The sequence below is a fragment of the Adiantum capillus-veneris genome, chromosome 3 (genome assembly GCF_014529385.1).
Source record: "Adiantum capillus-veneris isolate H3 chromosome 3, ASM1452938v2, whole genome shotgun sequence".
NCBI lineage: Eukaryota > Viridiplantae > Streptophyta > Polypodiopsida > Polypodiales > Pteridaceae > Adiantum > Adiantum capillus-veneris.
In genome coordinates this window covers 87,703,505-87,724,471 of record NC_140933.1, presented here as the reverse complement: position 1 = coordinate 87,724,471, position 20,967 = coordinate 87,703,505, and the positions used below count along the sequence as shown (strand labels likewise).

Genomic DNA, 20,967 nt, shown 5'->3' with positions numbered 1-20,967 from the left:
TCACTTATGCTGCTTAATTGTCATTGGCTAGCCCTAGGGAGGTCTAATGAGAGGGTAGCAAGAACAAATAGCAAGAGGGGTTGCCCAAGAGAGAGAGAGGGGGCTGATTTTTGCAAGGCATTATCACTCACACACTCACACAATCTCATGCGTGAAGTAAAGAAGACTCTCTCCCCTTCTCAAGCTTTAATGGAAAGCTTACCACCTACTCCAAGCTTGTGAGAAGGGAGGCCTACACCAACAACTCTTGGCTTTGTGATGCAAATCCAACCAGCTTCAATGCATGCTCATCTCCTCTACCATGCTAATTACTAAGCTAAGCTATGCTAATATGAGTGATTATGTGAGGAGATGTACATCTTTCTCATAAGACTACTCCTTCTTCCTCTCAATCTACTCTCATACCCTGCTAGCTCTCACCATCTTCGAAGGTGTGTGAGGTCTTTGGTCTGAGACCAGGTATAATTGATGTTGTGTTTGATAAGTGTTTTGCTTAGTGCATGAAGCTTTCATCTTCATTGCACTAGCTAGTCTTGAAGGAACACAAAGAATTGTATTGTACAATGTCTCTCTTGATGGGAGAAACCATAATACAAAGCCTTTTGGAGGGGGGACCGGCTCCATGTAAATCCAGTCCTCAACTGTTGTCAATAGCTTAATTTCTCTCTCTTTTGAAAGTATTGTTCATGCTATCTAACTAGGTGTTATGCTTTTTGTTGCTCTCTCCACCCAAGCACTCTTGTAATTCTCATTAGGAATCTATTCTAATGAAGTGCCCACTATGTTCATGCTAATTTCCGCTACACACAAGTTTTTAGGCCATTAAATGTTATAGTTTCCTTCTATTCTCTGCAAATTACGAGACAACCACTTTTTTTTCGTTTGAATTTGCTATAACTTATCATAACAAAGGAAAAACAATCATTAAAATTCACATGAAGCAATAAGATTTCGGCCATGTCCGAGAGAGGATGTAGAGAGCATCCTCTACTTAGACTCTCTATGAAAGTGTTTTTTTTTTAGATTTTGAAAGGCTCTATCTCCCTTTGTAGAATCTTGGGACACGAGGAGAGCCTCTACTTCCTCCCATGATCATTTATTCAAGGACAATGCGGCAATAATAATGTCTCGGCCAGCTCTTTCTCGATCTGCGCCTTACAACGTTTCTCGATCGATTTGTGGCGTAGCATGGAAGCTTTGTGAAATGGTTCAAAAGACCTCACAATAGGATTCTTCAAGAATGATCTCTTCTTGGAAGGGAAGGTGTTCAAGAGCCAAGAGCTACTCATTGCAACACTAATCGTGAGATTTTGTTACTTCAAATATATTTGGAAGACAAGGAACTATCGAATCTCTAAGAAATTCATAGAAATAGCTAAGGTCACGGAGGAAAGCAAGGGGACAATCATCACCATTGGAAAACAAATGAACTTTGAGAAGTGGAACATGATCGTGGGCGTCGCTTTGACGGACTTGGATGGGTAAAAGTGTGGGCTACCATTGTGCACATTGATCCCCCCCCCCCCCTCGCGCTTCCAAAATTTTCCATGCACATTCCCTGAGAATTTGAGGAATGTCAAAATCTGAAGCCAAAAGACCTGCTACTATCGCACAACGCCCCCTCGTCGCCACTACCCTGCACAATCAACATCATCGATCGAGCATACCGCCTTCCCATGTGTGCAAAGCCATTTGTTGCATGGAAATCCCTTAGAAGTGAGAGCCTTCCTCTCTATCTACCATTCTCATCTCCCTCTGTCTCTCCTATGCCTTGCGTCCACTGCATTTTCTCAGCCAAGATTTTTAGTGCCATCCTCCACTTTTTTCTCGCGTTTGCTTCTCTTCCAAGGAGACTTCATCTGCCTGTCACTTCATGGGCTGGCGATGTCATTGGGCAACAACATGGCATACAAATCTCTCTCTCTCTCTCTCTCTCTCTCTCTCTCTCTCTCTCTCTCTCTTTTCTTGGTCGCATTGACACATTGAGGTCCCCCCCCTCCCCCCCTCTCAAAGTGAAAAGAAGCATCTACTCAAATTCTACTCAATAAAACTTTTCGAAGATTGGCGAGACCTTTGTTTTCTTCTATTTTAGCTCTATTTAACTTGTTACCTTGTATTAATACGAATCTGCCGAGATTCCCTCCTCCTCCCTTTACGAAGTCTCAGTGCTTTGGCTTGTGGTGCGTTCCCATTCCCCTCACCACAACCCTCCTCATCAAGGGGCTGCTCCGAGTGCACCGCGTTCGCCTCCAGGGTGCTCCCAATCCCCTCGCATGTAGGGTGCTCCCAACCCCCTCTCCCACTTACCCGCGCGTGATGCACCCTCCCTTTCCCTGCCATGTACGACTTCGCCTCCTCGTCCCTCGCTGTCTACACCCCATGTGCTCGTCGGCTCGTCTAGATATCGGACTCTCTGTAGACGTGGCAGGGAGTCCCATCCACCGGCAAACAGTTATTTTTAAGAAAGGTTGAAACAACCCCCTCTCCCCCCCCCCCGGTTTAAACATTATATTTGTTTGAACACGGGCTGGAGATTGAGCAACGAAGTTATGCTATTGGTTGTGCAATGGCCTCTCTTCACGGGCGCCTGTGTTCAAACCCTGTGGGTGAATGGTCCTTTGTGTTTAATCACTTTTTTTGATTGAGCATGTCGCCGTTTGTGCAAACCAAACTAAGGGTCGAAATGTGGCCGACTACACCGGCCCAGTAGGTCAAACAATCACCACTTGGACAACTCTCAAGGGTGCCAAATCCTTGAGAGTCCGATATTTAGAGAGAGCCGCACTCGTCAGCCGGTAGTTTGGCTACAGAACATGTATGCTCTCACATTAGTTGCTACTTTGGTTGTGTGTGTGTGTGTGTGTGTGTGTGAGTGAGTGATGAGAGAGAGAGAGAGATTTAGTGGGAGGTGAAGCGTGTGCTAACGCCGCCCATAGTACAAATCGTGTCTGTTGTTCATGGTCAAGGAGAGAGAGAGAGAGAGAGAGAGAGAGAGAGAGAGAGAGAGAGAGAGACTCCTCCTCACGTCCCTGCCTCCCCACATCCCATGCCCTACGACATTGCTTTGGCTCCGGGTGCGAGAGAGAGAGAGAGAGAGAGAGAGAGAGAGCAGATATCCGAAGAGGAGAGAGAGAGAGAGAGAGAGAGAGAGAGAGAGAGAGATACCAGTTGTGGGTGAAGGGAGACAATTGGGCCAATGCGAGCAATCGGGGCAGATTCCATCCAAAATTGAACAGATATACTAGGTGTTATCACATGTGAATCATAAAATAATTTGAGTACTCTAGTTTTCCCCATATAAGAGGATGGGTAGGATCCTTAAGTTTGAAGGACTCTCATAAATTACAATCCCACTAAGAGTTAATTGGTCTCAAAAACATAGAAAGGACCGTTTTAATGTTCTATGGAGTTACTAAATAGTGGTCGTATATCTGATTTTGCACCATTCAAGAGAAAGCTTGGTATTTGTTTAAACATTATGTACAGTAGTAAAACGGTTCCACCTTCGACGACGGCATGGCCCCTCTTACCCTCAAACCCCTTGCTCTTAACAAATTTCATAAAAGCATCTATCCTTATCCCTCTTTCTTCTCTCTACCTATCTCTCGACTTCTTTTCCTCCTCCTCCTCTCTCTCTCTCCATCATTCCCGACCAATTGCTATGATTGCCGCTCTTTGGGAAGAAATGGCTCGTAGGTAGTAACTTACTTTGCATACTCTCTCTCTCTCTCTCTCTCTCTCTCTCTCTCTCTCCCATGGAGGACACACCGTTCATGTATACATCGTTTGTGGCAATCGTAGCATGCCTTCAAACATCGTGAATCATGACAGCTTGTGTGTCCAATTCTTCAAGGCCACCCATTGCTTTGACTACACCAAAGTGTGTGAAGCCTTCCTTGCCGACAACGTCACTGAGATGAGATGTTCGACAGGTGCATACTGAATGTGTGGCAACAACATCATGGGGTAGTTGTAGTGTGAGTTGAGCTACATGCGGTCCCATGACACATATTTTTAATTTTACTATTATTAATCATTAATAAAATAATAAACAATTGCATTTTCAAAATTGGCACATGCATCCCATTTATGCCTCCATTCGGCCAAAAATCATGCAAGATCAACCATTCTTTTGACTTCTTGCTGAACGCCTTCTTGTTGGCCCAGACCGTGGTGAATCCCCCCAGTGCTCGAAAAAAACAAATTTTGTTGCATCAAATTATCGTCGTGCAAGTCAAGTAATAAGCACCATCACCATCGCAAATGTACCAGGCCAACACCATTACGTAAGCACAATGTAGCTTCTGAACATGAGACTCGGACGTTGTAGCAAGATGGGCAACAACGTCAGTGGCCAAACTATTCGAAGAGCTATAGTGGGTGTCACTTGCATGTTGCTATCACTGGTCAAGTTAGCACCAAATAGAAATGTAGCTTCTCTCTTTCATAACACATCTAGAGGTCAACTCCCCTCGTCGTATAGATCTCGAAGGTCTAGTTTCAGGATAGTTTACTACGGTGTTAGAATTCTCTTCTTCTTCTCCTCTCTCCATGAGGCCCGGGCGTTGTAGCAAGATGGGCAACGGCATCCGGGGTCAAACTATTATAAGAGCTACAGTGATCATGGTCAAGCTAGCGCCAAATAGCAATGTAGCTCCCTCCCTTCCTCCCTCCCTCAACACATCAAAAGTTCAACTCTCCTCGTCAGATAGATCTAGAAGGTGTCTCGGGATAGTTTCCTATGGTGTTATAATTCTCTTCTTCTTCTTGTTCTCCTCTCTCCCCCCACTTTGACACGCGCGTGCGCCTAGACACACTGCTTGAATGTATGGCACACCTGATCTGAAGGCATCGCTTGCATGCTGCCATCGTTGTGTGTGTGTGTGTGTGTGTGTGTGTGTGTGTGTGAGAGAGAGAGAGAGAGAGAGAGAGAGAGAGAGAGAGATAAGCGCTGTTGTTGCGGCAGCAGTGGAACTAAACCCTACTAAGATACTTCCGCAAGCAAGTACTAATCAGCCAGCTTCGGCAAACCAGGACCCACGTGGCACGGACGTGCTAATCAGGGCTGTGGGTCTCTCTCTCTCTCTCTCTCTCTCTCTCTCTCACACACACACACAACGAAGAATCTTTAGTACCGCTGGATGTGCAACTACCTCCACTAAAACATAGCAACATGCATATCTGGGCTGTGACTCTCTCTCTCTCTCTCACTAAAACATAGCAACATGCATGTCAAGGCTGACTCTCTCTCTCTCTCTCTCTCTCACACACACACACACACACATCTCTTGTCAACTATGGAGGTCGCAAGGGAGCTTATGCCATGCGCTCTGGTGCAGTCAATTCCATTCATTGATCAGGTAGCATAGCAGGGTGAAAGGCGAGCGCTGCGATTCCACAGTCAGCTGGCATTCATGCTCCTGTCGGCAAGCTCTGCAGGTGCACGTTCCTGCCAATTTTGATGGTGGATGCCCGGGGGCACATCATTCACGAACTTGAAGTGGGGACGGAGATGGAGAGCAGCTCTGTGTCATCAAATGGTCCAGCTCATGAATGCTCATCTCTCCCCTCCCAACACAGACACACACAGCTGATTCTGTGAGAGAGAGAGAGAGAGAGAGAGAGAAGGCAGCAGAAACAGCCTGCAGCATCTTTACACACAGACGCAGAGGCCCCGTAGCAGCTCTCTTCCCGCATTTCGTGATGATCTACAGCCTCTCTCTCTCTCTCTCTCTGAGAATCAGCAGACTTTCCCAGCTCTTCCAAAGTCACAGGCTCCAGCTATTCCTCACCGATCAGGAGTTCTCTCTCTCTCTCTCTCTCTCTCTCTCTCTCAGACTCACGACTTGAAGGGAGTCACGTGGTTCAAGTACTCTGAGCTCTCTCGCGCTCTCTCTCTCTCTCTCTCTCTCTCACACACACACACACACACACACACAGGTGGCAGGACTCACGAAGTAAAATAGCGAAGTAAAGAAGCTAGGCAATTCGGGTCCTCCCAGCCAATGATTAGACATTAAGGGGCACTCTCTCTCTCTTCCTCTCTCAGGACTCACTTCAGCCGGCATGCTCTCTCTCTCTCTCTCTCTCTCTCTCTCACACACACACACACACACACATACACATGTCAAGGAGTTGCAGGCCACTCTGGCACGAGCAAGGAAATAGCGCCTCTAAAAGGGGGGGAGGAGGGGGGGGGACTCAGCACTAAAGGGCACGGGCACTTTAATGAAGCTCCATCACTTTAATGAAGCTCCATCACTGGGATCTACGGCAGAGAAATTAGGACGCAGGGATCAAGGCGCGTGCAGCACTTGATTTCGGGAGTAAACTAAAACAAAATATAGTAAACTTTGACAGACGGGAAGCTCGTCCAAGTTTATTTATCATTTTATGATTTGCCAACATGTCAACATGGTTGTCATGGACGTAGCGGTTAGTGCATTGGCCCTCACACTAGTGGTGAGAGTTCGAGTCCTTGTGCCTGCGATCGGTGCCCATTTTTTTCCGCCATCCATTAGCCTCGAGATTCCCCCTTTGGACCCCCATCGCGGATCCCATCTCTTTCCATCCGTGCCCTTTAGTGCGGGGGGGGGGAGGGGGCGGGGAGGAGGGGGGCAGGAATCCCTCCCCCTTTTATTATAGTACAGAGAATCTCATTCACATATTTAAGAGATGTGTAGCATGTTAAAGTGAGAATGAGAGGAGAGGTAAACGCGACTCTCCCTCTCTCTCTCTCACACACACACAAGACACTCGAAACACAAGAGTAGCTGCTCTCCCTCCCCTCGGGACTAAGTGGCACGGGCATGGGAGGGTGGGATCTACGACGGGGGCATTGTGAGCCGTAGATCCTAGTGTCACTACGGAGGGAAGGCAAATCTTAGGAGATTCGACTTAATAAAATAATTATGTAATCATTTACCCTTGAAATTCCATGATCTTTTTAGTGAAGAATGCTTTGTTTCTCAAAGCGGTGGTTCAAAAAAATGGCATAATAGTGCTTGTGTGTTTGAAAAAAAAAAAAAAAACTCATTTGAGCTTGAATTGCATTGACTCAACAAAGTACATTAAACCTTGGCATATCTTTTGCATAAGGGTCATCCAACGTATACAAAGAGGTCAATTCAATGGATGCAAAGCCCCCTAAGGTATTAGACATCATTGAGCCTACACTTACCCTTACTCCATGTTACAAAATTCATGCAGCCATCTTAATTACCTATGCAGGTCATATCTTCTTCTTCTCAACAAGCCACTTCCTCTTGTTTGAAAGAAGCCAAGCTCAAGTTTCCAGCACTAGTTCTACATGTAGTACTCCGTTCTTTTTTTGAAATAGTTTTTCATTCCTAGAAACCCATAAGGCTTTCAAGACAACAACTCTAATTATACAATTTTTTGTCATTAGATCTTCATCAACCAAGCATTTAGATCCTAGTGCTAGGCCTCTTCTAAAGAAGGCGGTGCCTAGCTGATAGAAACCCATCTGCAGACTTTTCTAGTGAAGCTCTTGATCGTTGGACATCTCCAAATGAGCTGGGATATAGTCTCAGTTTTTTGGTTACATCTGATGTGGGTGCCATCACCAAGACCTCTCACCATAGCCTTGTCTCCAGTCGGCAAAAAACCAAACAGTATTCTCCACAAGAAAACCCAATGATCATCTTCGCACTTAGAGTACTAGATGTTCTCCATCACCTAGCTCCAATTGATCATCCTCCACCTTTTGGACCAAGTTTTGTTGAGATGTCCCACCCACTGCTCATAGAAAGCCAACTTCTCATAAATGCTCTTTATCCAGGGTGAAGAAAATGGCCTTCCCCACGGCCACTTCCATGCTTTTCACTCAACTATCATAGAGCACAATGGGAGGAAAACGTGCAAGTGTGCATACAAGAGTCTACCCACAAGGACCTCTTCCTGAAGGGAAAGGGTATTGCCCCCCAAAGGAGTGCAGATTGACATAGGAGGCTTCACTGGTAAATTCATAGGAAAATATTGTAAATCCATCTCCACTCTCATCATAGAGCACATGGGAGGAAAACTCTTGCAAGAGTGCATCCAAGAATCTACCCATAATGACCTCTTTCCAAAGGGAAAGGGTATTGCCCCCCAAAGGAGTGCAGATTGACATAGCAAGCTTCACTGGTAAATTCATAGGAAAATATTGCAAAACCATCTCCACTCTCATCTCGAATGAAGAGACCAGATACTGCAGAAACAAAGCTCAAAGCTCTACAGTGGTCTTCTTGGGGCCCTATTTTACAAGGTTTGGTTCTTGATAGCCACTGGATCGAGATTGCAAGTTTATAATAGTCCTTTTGTTCTCATAACCATTATCAAATATGCCTATCCATGCCCTTGTGTTGATTGTAAAGAAAACAAGCTAATATCTTGATTATTTTGGAGTAGGTTCTCCCCCAACTTCAAAAAATTGTTTTTTTTAGTGAAAAATCAACGAGATTCCTTTGCACGATACAAACACAAGGACATCATAAAATTAAATATGAAGGTGTAAAGTTGCGATGAAATAGTATGAATGTAGAGTACATGATGATGCAAATAGCGAATGTGGTTTGTGGGCAATAGTGGCACACTAGTAGGCGACCATGCACAGGCTTTGATTAGTAGGCAATAGCCCTAAGCATGCAAATGGCAAAAGTGGCATGGGCAAGTCGAGAACATGGGCAAACTATTGATGTAATCCGGGAGGACATCAAGCATGGAAGCATGTTGCGGGCATAATGGCGACATGCATGGCTAGTAGCTCATTGCCAGCAATGGTCCAAGGCCTCCCTCCATCTACACCCACCTTGCTTTCCATAGATGCTAGGGCAAGGCAGGGTGTGTAGCCTAACAGATGAGGCAAAGGGTGCTAATGCCGACCACATGGGGAAAAGGCTTTGCCCATAGTAGGGAGACCCAATAAGGATTGATTCAAAGTTGTCATGCATTGAAAAAGTCTTCTTGGTTTTAAATTTTTTGAAGCCATTAGGAATATCTTGTAGATTATATATGTATTTTAATTTTAATTTTGGAGTTAACAATTTTTTTGGTTAATCTATTAAATATTTGGATGTCTCTTTAGTATGGAAAAACATTTGTGAAACTAGCCTTTATGAGGCGAGATGAAAACCCTAGGACACCTTTGGCCTATTTGAGAGCCCCTTGTCAATATAACATAAAAAGAATGGCTGATCTAAGAGCAATATACAACACCAGAGCTACATGCATCACGGAATCACACATACATAAGAAACTTTGTGCATATAAATTTCTATAATTTTGTTATTTATTTATTATTGAACATGAAATCTATGGGAGATACGAGAGGAGGAATAACCAGCTTGTGATCGCTTGGCAAGTTGCTTATGTGATTTGTTTGTTCCAAAAGGCATTGGGCATGACGGTTTTGAAGGTGCAATATGTAGCCGACCTTCACGAGCATTGTTATGTTTGTCTTTGTCATTGCAAAGAAGCATCATGATGGCCTCGGCCTACACTAGACATACAAAAACAAAAAGAGTCAAAACTTAGTGCAACTCGAGTCCTGCATATGAATACACTGCTTGCTTCTATAGAGGAGGAAACTTCTCTGCATCAAATACAGACCAAAATTACAAATATGTGCATAACAAAATTTTCTCTATCAACAAATAAAAGCTATGTTCACTTAGCCATGGATGAATAGTACTTAAGTGAAATTCAATGGATTTTAAAAGATAATTCCAAGAATTGTATTTTAGAAATTGTTCATCTCAGGTAGGGGGTGGGTCACCGCAATAAAAAAATGTTTATCACATGGGTTCAATAGTAGAGCTTACTTTTTTCTATAGTGTCTCACATTTTCACATACAAAAGGGTCTTGAAAAAATGATATTGAAAAAAAAATTATAGATTGAATATATAAAGACACTCTTTTATTGGTGAAAAACTCGCACTTAACAAGTTTTATAAATAGTCTTTGAACACACATGATATATAGGTTTTACATACATCCCCCGCCCCCAAACCCCCCCCCCCCCCAAATGAACAATTTCTAATCTAATAATGTGTTTCAAGTATTCTTGGAGTACCTATCTTCCCTTGATAACTTTTCTTATGGAGACAAAGAGCGAAAGGAGACAACCAATTACTCGAATTATCTTTATCACAAATGAAAGTTTTCCTTGAAATATTGTGAATTATATATGTGATGCGTTTCCCAATTATGGTGTTAATATTAGATCTTAGCTAACACATTGGACAATCATATATGTTCAAAATTTATCAAATTTTCACGTTGCTTACCCTACCAAAATGAGAGATACAAAGCTAACTACCATTCGTCACCAGTTCACATAACCTAGATAGTTACCTAAAAACATTATAAAGTTACATAAATGGATTATTATACAATACTCATCAACAATAATGAATGAAAACTAGAACTTGATGAAATCCAATTCCTAAAGTGGTGGGTCTTCCGGTCAAAGTTCAAGATAGGTGACGGTACATACGAGATAAAGAGGAAAGGTGTGTCTGGTGCTGCGATTGAGTCCTTTGGCATGTTGATCTAGGCACCCTAACTCGGTTGTGAACAGGTTCGTAATCTGTAAATTTTTTGGTTTACATTAATACAATATCACTCACATATTGTGAATTCTGAAAAAAAAAAAGAAATGGAAGAATGATGACAAAGGATCTATCAAAAGAGAATTAGGCGCAATTGTGCGGCACAAAATTTGAGCCCAAAAAAATGTGAAAATGGTTGTCTTTTTTTGTCATACAATAAAATAAAGAGCTACAAGGCCCGATAGAGGCGTACTGCAACCCATAAAATCATTAACGCAAGTCGGGCATTACGGTGCCAATTGCCCTATACCACTCTTCAGAGTTCTTCAATCTATCAACGGCAACAATCACTTCCTTGCTTTCTTGTATAATCTCCGTGAATTGAGCTATTACAAGGACCTCTTCGAGACTTGCTTAAAGTAACAGAATCTAACAATTTGCATATAGATAAGCAACACTTGTCTTTTCATCACCTTCCCTCGTAAGAAAAGATCTTCTTGAAGAACCCTATCTTCAAGGTCTTTTAAATTCATTTGCAAATCTTCCTTGCTAGGCCACAAATCATCGGGCACTCCTTGAATAAGTAAGGGAGGTCCTCACGAGCCGTTCTGTATCCCGAGCATTTTTTCCTAGATCAATACCTTTGGCTAAAACCTTCATGCCATTCGGCAAAGCCCCCCATAGTACCTTCCATAAAAATAAAATTTTCCCATGCGGCCATTGTGGGCACCAAATGTTTTTTTTAAAATATGTTCTCTCTGATAGGGCTAGCAAGACATTAGATACCTCATACAAAGAAAATTTCAAAGATGTTATAAGAAACACCGTTTCTTTAGAGCGTTTCTTCCCTAAAGAAACGGACCGGCCATTTTCCACCGTTCTGTTATTGAAGAAACGACGCGGGGAGTAAAAAAATCTATATATCACTCTTTATTCTCAATCAATTATCTTTTAGCCTTACTATCATTTTTATGTGCTTGCATTTCTCTATTCAGAGACTCTATGGCATGTGCTCTATGCTTAATGCTTTTCCTCTCTCCCCAAGGTTGACCGAGTGCTTGAGAGTGAGTCTTGTGGCTTCTTTACACAATGTGGATTTTAGGCATTTTGGGTGCTCTGTGAGTGTGTGTGCGTGTATGTTTAAGTCCTATAATAGTTTGTATGCTAAGTTAGAACATACTGGGTCTACTCTCAAAACACAATTAATTAGCACTCGAGATTCTCGAATCTCAAGGGGAATCTTGAAAATGCAAATCAAAACGATCTATCCATGTCGCCATCATCCCAACCCCCCACCATCGTTTCTCTAATCTGCAGACTAATCCATAGAGCGAGTTCGGAGTTAATGTGATGATCCTCCTCTGCAGTACGATGGACGTCCTTCCCTACACCTGTATCTACAGGACGATGGACAGCCTTCACAATGGGTGCCTTGCCTCAGGACTAAGTAACACGGGGTCTTGAATGAAGACCCCGTCATGGGATTGGCGGCGAGCAACGATGCGCACAAAAGCAGAGACGAGGCCGGCCGTCCGATTTTAAACGGACGTGTCCGTGTTTACTTTTTGTGTCCATGTTTATTTTTTAGCATTTTCATTCACTTTATATGTTTATGTTTTCCCATCTTGGACAACCAAATGCCTGCATGCACGTGGTTAGAACGTGTGCCTCTCATCGTGGCCGCTTGGGTTCAAAACCCGCCTAGGTTTCCATCCCGCTTGCGTTGACTTTTTGTCTGCCATCCGCCGTCCTCGAGATCCCCCCCCCACTTACCCGCAATCGTTGATCCCACCGCTCGGGGTCATTTAAGACCCCATGTTACTTAGTCATGAGAGGTGCCCTGCGATCATGTAGAATAGCATGTAGGATGCTCTCCCAGATATCCTCGACAGGCCTGTTTTTGCACAACCTTGCCCAGTTTTTGCACATCGCCCATCGTAAATTCTTCTCCCTGTTTTCCCTCACACCTGGCAGATCTCTCTCTCTCTCTCTCTATCTCTCTCTCCACCTTCGATCGTGCTCCTGTCAACTCGTTGCCCGCCTCCCGATTTGTCTCCTAGCTTCTTGCCACTCCAGGTCTTGCTTGCTGCAATCCCACTTCCCCTGGTCGTAGACGGTTCCGTCTCCAAAGTGACATGCACACAGTACGGACCCTACCTCACTACATCCACCCTCAGTAGACCTGCCCGTGTCGGGCGCACAGCACCTGCTGGACACAGGGCTACCCTTTGTCCTTCACCATTTGCAGGTCCAACAGAGCTGCCCCTCATCGGCATGACTGTTGTGACTAGCATTAAGCCATGCAACTGCGCAAGTGAGACCCACCCCCCTCGCACATTGCTCCTCTGCCTCGCAATGCCAATGCGCTCTCTTTGCAGAATCCCGTTTGTTGTCTATTTCGCCCAGCTCGCACTCTGTGGTCAGCTCGAACAGCAAGTAGTCTTGGAGCAAACAAATGAGAGAGAGAGAGAGAGAGAGAGAGAGAAACTCTGCCTCCTGGGCTCATGCTCTTGCGTGCTCTTTTGGCCCGGGACATACACCTTCCTGCCTACCTCCCTTTCTCGGTCTCACTGGCTCGTTGAATGCAGACAACTTGCGCGCACAGAAGAACAATTGATACATGCCTCTCTCTCTCTCTCTCTCTCTCCTATACGTGTCATCTCCACCCCCTTTTCTCCTCAAAACATTGGGAGCATCTTGCTAGATTCCCACTAATTTGACCTGCTTAACAAGATTCCCACTAATTTGATCTGCTTGCAAAATTAGAGGGACATACTAGTTTGTATGCTAAGTTAATATTTTAATTAAAAGAAACATTGTTGCTTGACTATTTTGACCTCAACCTGAACTCCCGAACTCCAGTTGTTTTATTTTTGTTTCTACCATTTCTGTTTCTTGTTGTGACAATACACACAGTCACATTTCCGTTCGCTACGTCAATGTTGGATTTACCTTTAGCTTTGAAGATGTAATTACATCCAAGATCCTATATATTTATCTTTACAATAGGATCTTGGAGAAGGGTGTGTAGCTTTTCCAATGTGAACATAAGGGTGTGTAGCTTTCCCAATGTGAACATAAGGGTTGGCAAGAAGAAAATTCTTGGAGAAGGGTGTGTAGCTTTCCCAATGTGAACATAAGGGTTGGCAAGAAGAAAATTCTTAGTACAATAATTTTTCTTGCAATACTGAGCAATGATGACGCTTGTACATAGAGTGATGTCGAAGTGCAGTGGAAGGTGTGGTGTCAAGGGAGCATGCAAGCTAGAGAGAGAGAGAGAGAGAGAGAGAGAGAGAGAGAGATTTTATTATTGTCCTTGGAGGTCAAATATGACCTATGGGACTAACATTACATGTGATGTAGTATGTGTATGGCTTATAAGTGACTCTTGATGCACACACACACACACAAAGAGAGAGAGAGAGAGAGAGAGAGAGAGAGAGAGAGAGGACCAAGTCCTACAATGACTGACCAAACTCAAAAATAAAGAGAGTACAATAATGCTAAAATGGAGGCACCCCCTCTCCACATACAGGGGGCTTGGAAAAATGTCTAACCCAACCTAAAACAATCCACGACACACAAGATGGAAAGAAACTAGGAAAATAGGCTAAAAAACAAGGTGCCCAAATAAAGGCCTCTAAGTGGTCAACCACGCAAAAATTGGAAAATGCCCCCATATGCATGTCTTACTGCTTGCAAAGGTTGTAGCTTCCATGTTTAGAAGACAATTGTAAGCAGATGGAAGAGAATGTGGGCATTTGAGAGAGTAGAGGGAAGGAACAAAGGGCATGGTGAATCAGGCTTCAACATTCACTTGTTGGCAATGATGACTTTTCACCTGCATTTGTATGGACATTTACATTGTATTGCCCATGATACTGTGAAATTCCCCTAAAAATAAAGAGAGGTTTTGAGGGAAGGGTCGTCCATTCCACATCACTATGTGTATCGATATCTTTCAACTTGGTTTATTGGAAATGGTTGACATGTTTGTCTATTTGGTGTTCCTTAGAATCTAGAAAAGCCTCACAAGGTCGAGCAAACCCAAACTTATAAGGTCTAAAAGAGAAAACCAAGGAGATGACCTTGAAAACTCTAGCAGATCCTCTTGGATCCTACATAGCCAGCTCGGTAGCCAGCACCACCAAGCAGGAGCTATTGCTTGTGCCTAGAGCTGAGAAAGAAATTTGACAACAATGCTATCCATCCACAAGTCTCTACGAGTCCCCGATGAAGATAAAGGTAGGTGAATCAAGTGTGTAAAATATTCCAAAACAGCTGCAACAATAGCCATCACACTAGGCTTCAAACCAAATCTGACTTCTTTGGGAATTTCTTTTTGAATATATCATTGTTCTCCACACTTATGACATACCACCTCCTTGGATCTCTCACCAGTATTAAAAGTATCATGCTTATATGGATTTTGATTTTGCTTTCCTTTCTTGGGTGAGTGTCTAGCCAAGGCCTCTGAGCCCCCTTTAAATTTAGACCTCTGTTATAATTGGTCCTCTTGATCCAACACCATGGGAGAAAGGTCCATCAACGTCAAATCATTGGTCTTCCTTGAAGTAATCTAGGCTAAATAGAAAGCATAATACTTTGAGCCATACTTGAGAGTCAAATGCATCATCAAGATTATAGGCATATCTACCAAAGAGATTACATTCCTACCTGAACAATCGCTTGCTGCATTTCTAGAATCTTCTCTATGTAATCCTTCATGGATCTTGAAAATTTGCAAAGGGACCGAATATGTATGGTTGCACTTATATCGCCTTCTAGGAGACTCTAATTTGCCCCCTCTCTCAATGCAACAATGCTAGATTTGAGGTGGTCTTTGCAATGAAAATGCAACCACATGTCACATTCTTGCTAGCTAAAAATCATAGCCTCCCCCAACAGTTGTTATGTGTGCTTTGGATCCACTAGGCATCGTCAAGCCTAGGCTTTTATACAATGGAAAAGTGTAGCAGAAGGTGTGCTGACAAGGGAAAACAAACTAGAGAGAGGAGAAGAGAAGAGATAAAATTTCTAGAGAGAGTGGCACAAGCCCTATGGGGCACAAACTCATCAAATCAAGAGAGTACACGGATACTAACAATTTTAGAATTGAGGGCGCCCTCTCCCTTCAGAGAGGGCTGCGCTTGACTTGGCCTAAAACTCCTCACGACCCATAAAATGAGGAAAAATTAGGAAAAAAAGGTTAAAAATAGGGCACCCAACAAAAGGACCTAAAAGTGGCCAATCGGATAAAAAGTGGACCCACATGCCTAGTGTTTGGCAAAATCTCACATGTCCTAGCACATCCACAAAGAAACCATCAATCATAAGATCTAGATGAGGAAACCCAAGAGATGACCTCCAAAACTCCAAACAAATGATTCTCCTTTACTTTCTCAGGCTTCTTACCCTTGTCAGCCTTCCTCTCTTGATCTTGAAAAGAATTGATGACATCTTCTAAACTTGGAATGAGTTCATGCTCTTTTAGCATAGTGATCACCTGATCATAGACCTCTAGGAGTGCTTTCAAGAGTGTAGCCACTTTAACGTCCTCATCTAAGCGTGATAGAATGTAGATTCATTGAACATAAATGATCTAAAACCTATCTATAAACCTTGAAGAAGAAAACTCCTTCCTCTATGTTGAGCTAATATAGGGTAAATGTACCAATGGGACGGGTCTCTATACAAGGCCAAACTATCCTCCAATTTATTATGCTATAGACACATCAATAATTAGACTCTTCAAGTTGGATGAGTGTTCTGGAATAGCTAATGCATACGATTCTTATGGGATGGCGTTTAGTTCAAATCCGATCACTTACTTGTATTTATTTTGGTCCAAGGAGAGTCTTGCCATAGGAGCTCAAATTTTTCACATTGAGACAAAAATGCATGTCAAGAATTCCATGTGTGCAACAAAAAGCTTCAGCATTTGTGCAAGCACCTAACGTTCTCAACTATCGATTGCATCGGCAGTCCTCTCAAAAAGTTGCATAGTAGCTCACAATTGAAGCATGATAGTTTTGTTGTCCTTAATACAGGTCATTTACCTTAGCTACATCTTCAAGGAGATCTTGAGGTGATTCCCTTGTGCACTAGGGTAAAGGGGCCAATATAAGGCCACTTAAAACATGGGAGCAATAGAGGGACATTGAATTTGAATGATCTAAATTATTTGCTAGAGCTCTTGCCATTCCCAATGACATCAAATCATAATTTCCATATATTTTGATAATATTTTTCATTTACTTTTAAGGTGGCCTTGTTTTGGACCCCGGTCCATTATTGACCCCTTTACCCTAGAGACTCTCTCTAAAATGATCGAAGGTAGCTTAATCATCTAAGGAATGCACATAATAATCATCAAAAGGTCTGGTATTGAATCCTGATGCTAATAGATATTCCATCCTTGGCATCAAATTTGGCCATGCAAGCGATCGTATCTAAGTTCCCCTCCCTTTTTATTTAATTGAGTTCATTATTCATTTCTAGTCTTCAAAACAACAATCTCCATGTGGATGGTCCAACAAATAAGCATTATTATTTTGAAATAACTTATAGTGGCTTAGTATATTTGGCCATGTGCAGTAGTATATAAGCACGTTAGAAAATAGAAATTAAGCCTACTTTTGTACCCTTGTTATAGTACTGTCAGTATACCATATGTAATGAGCCTTGCTTGCTATTGCAATTTCCACCATTTCTTTTGATGATAGCAACTTTCAACATTTTATTGGTAGAACAGGACTTGCAAATTTGAAATAAGGCCCTTAAAATTTTGTTTTGAATTAGCTTATGTAATGATCTACTAGTTAGCATGCATAGAACAGATGCAAGATGCAAGTTCCAAACCAGTCTACTGGTCGGATCTACTGGTCGGATCGGACTGGCCATCGGCAACAGATTGTTGATATAGGAAAATCTCCCCCCCTCCAAAAAAACCACCACACACACACTCACTCACTTTTTTCACCCTAGAGTTTTGATCACATTAGATTGTTTGCAAAGACCCTTCACTTTCGAATAATAGATTAAAATTATGATTTCTAAGGTTGTATATGAAAGCCACCGTTGTACAACACGTGGAGGTTCTCTTCTTGCTTGAAATTCCTAAGCTCCATAAAGAAGCTCTAGTATGAAAGAGCAATGGGAAAGGCAAAGGGATGAGCAGTGAGTAACACAACCATTCTGCGAAGATGGTATGTAAAAATTTGGGATCGAATGCACCAATGCTGCAACGATAGACGTGAAGAAATGAAGAGAGGAGCACATGCAAGAGCATCCAAACACAATGTGAGAGGGAGATAATGACCTAAGAGAAATAACTAAAGAGAGTGCATGTAGAATTGGCTAAGGAGAACATCGCAAGAAGCTTTGGACCAGTTCTCACAATAACTCCCAACATTGTGACTTACCTCAACAACATGAGCTTCTGCGAGGGAGACACCGCATATGTAGCTAGGTACGATTGGGGGTAGGGGACCGCGGGGGGGGGGGGGGGGGGGGGGGGGGGGGGGGGGGGGGGGGGGGGGGGTGTCCCTTGCCCCCAATCGTACCTAGCTAGGTATGCGGTGCCTCTCAAGCAGAAGCTCATGATGTTATGCATTGTACGAGTTCTCCTACATGAGAAAATTTCTAAATCTTCTTATGAGGGGGCATGAGAGGGTCCCTTATATACTGACTTCTTGCTTTAAGGCTTTGTCATGGAGAGCCAAACAATTTTCCACATTAATGAATGGCATCTCTCTCTCTCTCTCTCTCTCTCTCTCTCTCTCTCTCTCTCTCCATTTCTGTCATCTTTTCGGCCACCCTATTATCGAGGGTCAAGTTCAAGGGTATGCAGAGTTTCTTCTTTTTCTTCATGTTCTATATACTATACAAAAACTTGATTCGCCTTCTCTCCCTCTCTCTCTCTCTCTCTCTCTCTCTCTCTCACATGCATGCGCAGACACAAACTCACAGAAATGAGCTAACCTTATATGCTGGCGTGTTTGCATAAACTGCCACCTTCCCGTCGTAAAAGATGGTCAATGGCGGCTGAACTTCAGTGGGCTGCATAGTGTTTGGGCTCTTCATGCTAAATTCTCTGATCACCTGGCTTCTAATTCTCCTCGCAACAAAATATTGGATACTCGTTAGGTACGTGCGAGCGAAACCAGAGAGAGAGAGAGAGAGAGAGAGAGAGAAGGTACATTTGCAAAAACAGGTAGCCGAGTATCTGCACCAAAACAATGGGCCGTCGAGTCTGCGGGGGCTAGTTTACCGTGGGTGCAGCACATGCTGTAAGTGTGTGTGTGCGCGCGCGCGCGCGTGTGACAGGCTTGCAACGTGTCTGTGTGTGTGAGAGAGAGACGTGGTACATATGGAGTCATGGACTGGTCAGCCGCCATAACCAGTACATCAATAACAAAAACGTGCGTCCACCATACTTCACTTCAATTGGCAGACGATCGCACAAGATAAGGGTCTCGTAAGAGCAGGGTCTCACCCGGGAGGACTGGGGGGAGTAGGGCAAATATACTCACCATTTTCAGAAAGTCCGAAAAGCATTGCAAACAAGGTAATGTTTTTTTACGGTGGCCTCAAGAAGGCAATATTTTTAGCTGTAATAAATTGTGTGTGTGTGTGTGTGCGCGTGCGCACCATCAACGTTCTAAAAAAATCATTTTGAAAAACATACAAAATTTCCTTTGGGTAGATTCAAAGAGGAAATTTTATAAAATAATCGATATTTTTTACAATTTTACTCTACTTTTATAATTTTTTTCTGAACATTAGTGTGCATGCATGTGCATGTGTGTGTGTGTGTGTGTGTGTGTGTGAGAGAGAGAGAGAGAGAGAGAAGGGGGGGGAGGGATGGTAGTGTTGGAAAAAAACCGGGGTCCAATGTATTTTAATCGGTTAAAATTGTAAAATATCGGTTATATTTTGAGCTTGTCTTTTAAAAAATCAAGAAATTTACACAAGTTTTAGTGTGATTACCGGCAAAAGCTTCAACTTCTGACCTAAAAATCAAAAGAATTTCAAGTCCCGGATAGGTCACCTAATAAAAATGTAACCTATCACGTGAGTTTAACAGAAGGGTATTTAAAGTTGTTGAAACTTACAAAAATATACATACAGAAGGGGATTATCTTTTCAGATTTGAAAAAACTTACAGATTTTAAAAGAAAAGGTACATTAAATTCTTAACAAAATTCAGAGATAATGGATTTTACAAACATGTTTTGAACGCACGTGATATGGTAGTTTTACACATAGTGAACCCCCTGAGTTTCAAGTTCACCCTTATTTTCATCGCTTAGAGAGAGGGAGAGGATCTTTTTTATACATTTTTAATGTCTCACATCAACACCAATATACAGACAACTTTTAAAAACACTAAGGAAGGAAAAATCATATTGTATGTAATCAAATGGTGATGAAAAGACTAAAGTGCAAACAAAGGCTACATTACATTTAATGTGATAGTGAAACTTTTGATGGTGAGAGATTTGCACTTTTTCTCCACCACTCCTCTATGGTCTTCTTAGGCCAAGAATGAGAACATTCCCACTAGCCCTCCTAACACTTTCAAAAAGGGAGGGATTAAGCGAGGGTTAAGGGCCAGCCTCTTTCTCCGTGAATGTAGGAATTTATGAGCCAATAAAATCGAAGCACGAGGGATGCTCCCTTTTTTGTTGGTAGTCTTTGCATTGGAAGCAGGTTGGGTACAACTGTGTGTTTTCCACTCCCCCAACTAATCTGTACCCGGCTCTAAGCAGTGGTCACGCAGGCAATGCATAATTACCACTTTCTTTTTGAAATAGCTATGCATCATGCATGGTCACACATGCACCAATTATTTGTCCTCTATGCAACTACGTAAGGCTTTTTTGTAAATTGTGGGCCCATTTTGACATAGTTGCATTAGTAACATCTTAGTGATGTTTACCATCGCCAAAGACCCCAATTGCGTGCTATCCGAACAACACCCCCTCCTCACCACAATGCTATGCTATCGATTCTCTCCATCACATCGTGCCCTTCTCTTGCCATAGCTCTCCAACTTTAGCTCCGCTTATAGCAGTAACTGATGCTTGCGTGATCACATTTTAATTTGGAGGTTGCTTATGTGTAGCTAATGACGTCTCCACACAAAAGATAGGCATACCAATTACCTACATAGATCATTCACCTACAATGTGAGGGCTATGTGATTAAAACCAATTGGCATGCACACCAATATCTATCACATGCTCCATACACGTGCATCCCCACCGATGGTCGAGAAAAATCAATTTCCCAACCATACACGCCGAATCCTTTCTATGTTTTATAGAATAGGAAAATTTTAAACTTTGAGACGATTTTGGGTACTAATATTTCTTGGAACTTGGAGGGGCTTAAAACCTAGAAGAAGAG

At 42.8% G+C, this 20,967-nt stretch overlaps 1 protein-coding gene across 2 annotated transcripts in view; it reads right to left on the bottom strand.

The window, feature by feature from the left end:
- The window catches only part of LOC147461259 (protein TIFY 10a-like), a 28,432-nt gene extending 9,518 nt beyond the window's left edge, over window positions 1-18,914 (bottom strand). Inside the window, exons 1-4 of one of the 2 annotated variants that reach the window (XM_086500402.1) lie at window positions 18,756-18,914; window positions 18,538-18,664; window positions 10,500-10,592; window positions 9,344-9,497 (exon numbers count right to left, since the gene is read on the bottom strand). In XM_086500402.1, coding sequence (XP_086356528.1) covers window positions 9,344-9,497; window positions 10,500-10,592; window positions 18,538-18,639 — 349 coding nt within the window. In that variant the 5' untranslated portion in view covers window positions 18,640-18,664; window positions 18,756-18,914. The remainder of the gene's footprint in view (window positions 1-9,343; window positions 9,498-10,499; window positions 10,593-18,537; window positions 18,665-18,755) is intronic. The other variant, XM_086500409.1, reaches the window with a different exon arrangement.
- Window positions 18,915-20,967: the final 2,053 nt, after the last annotated feature.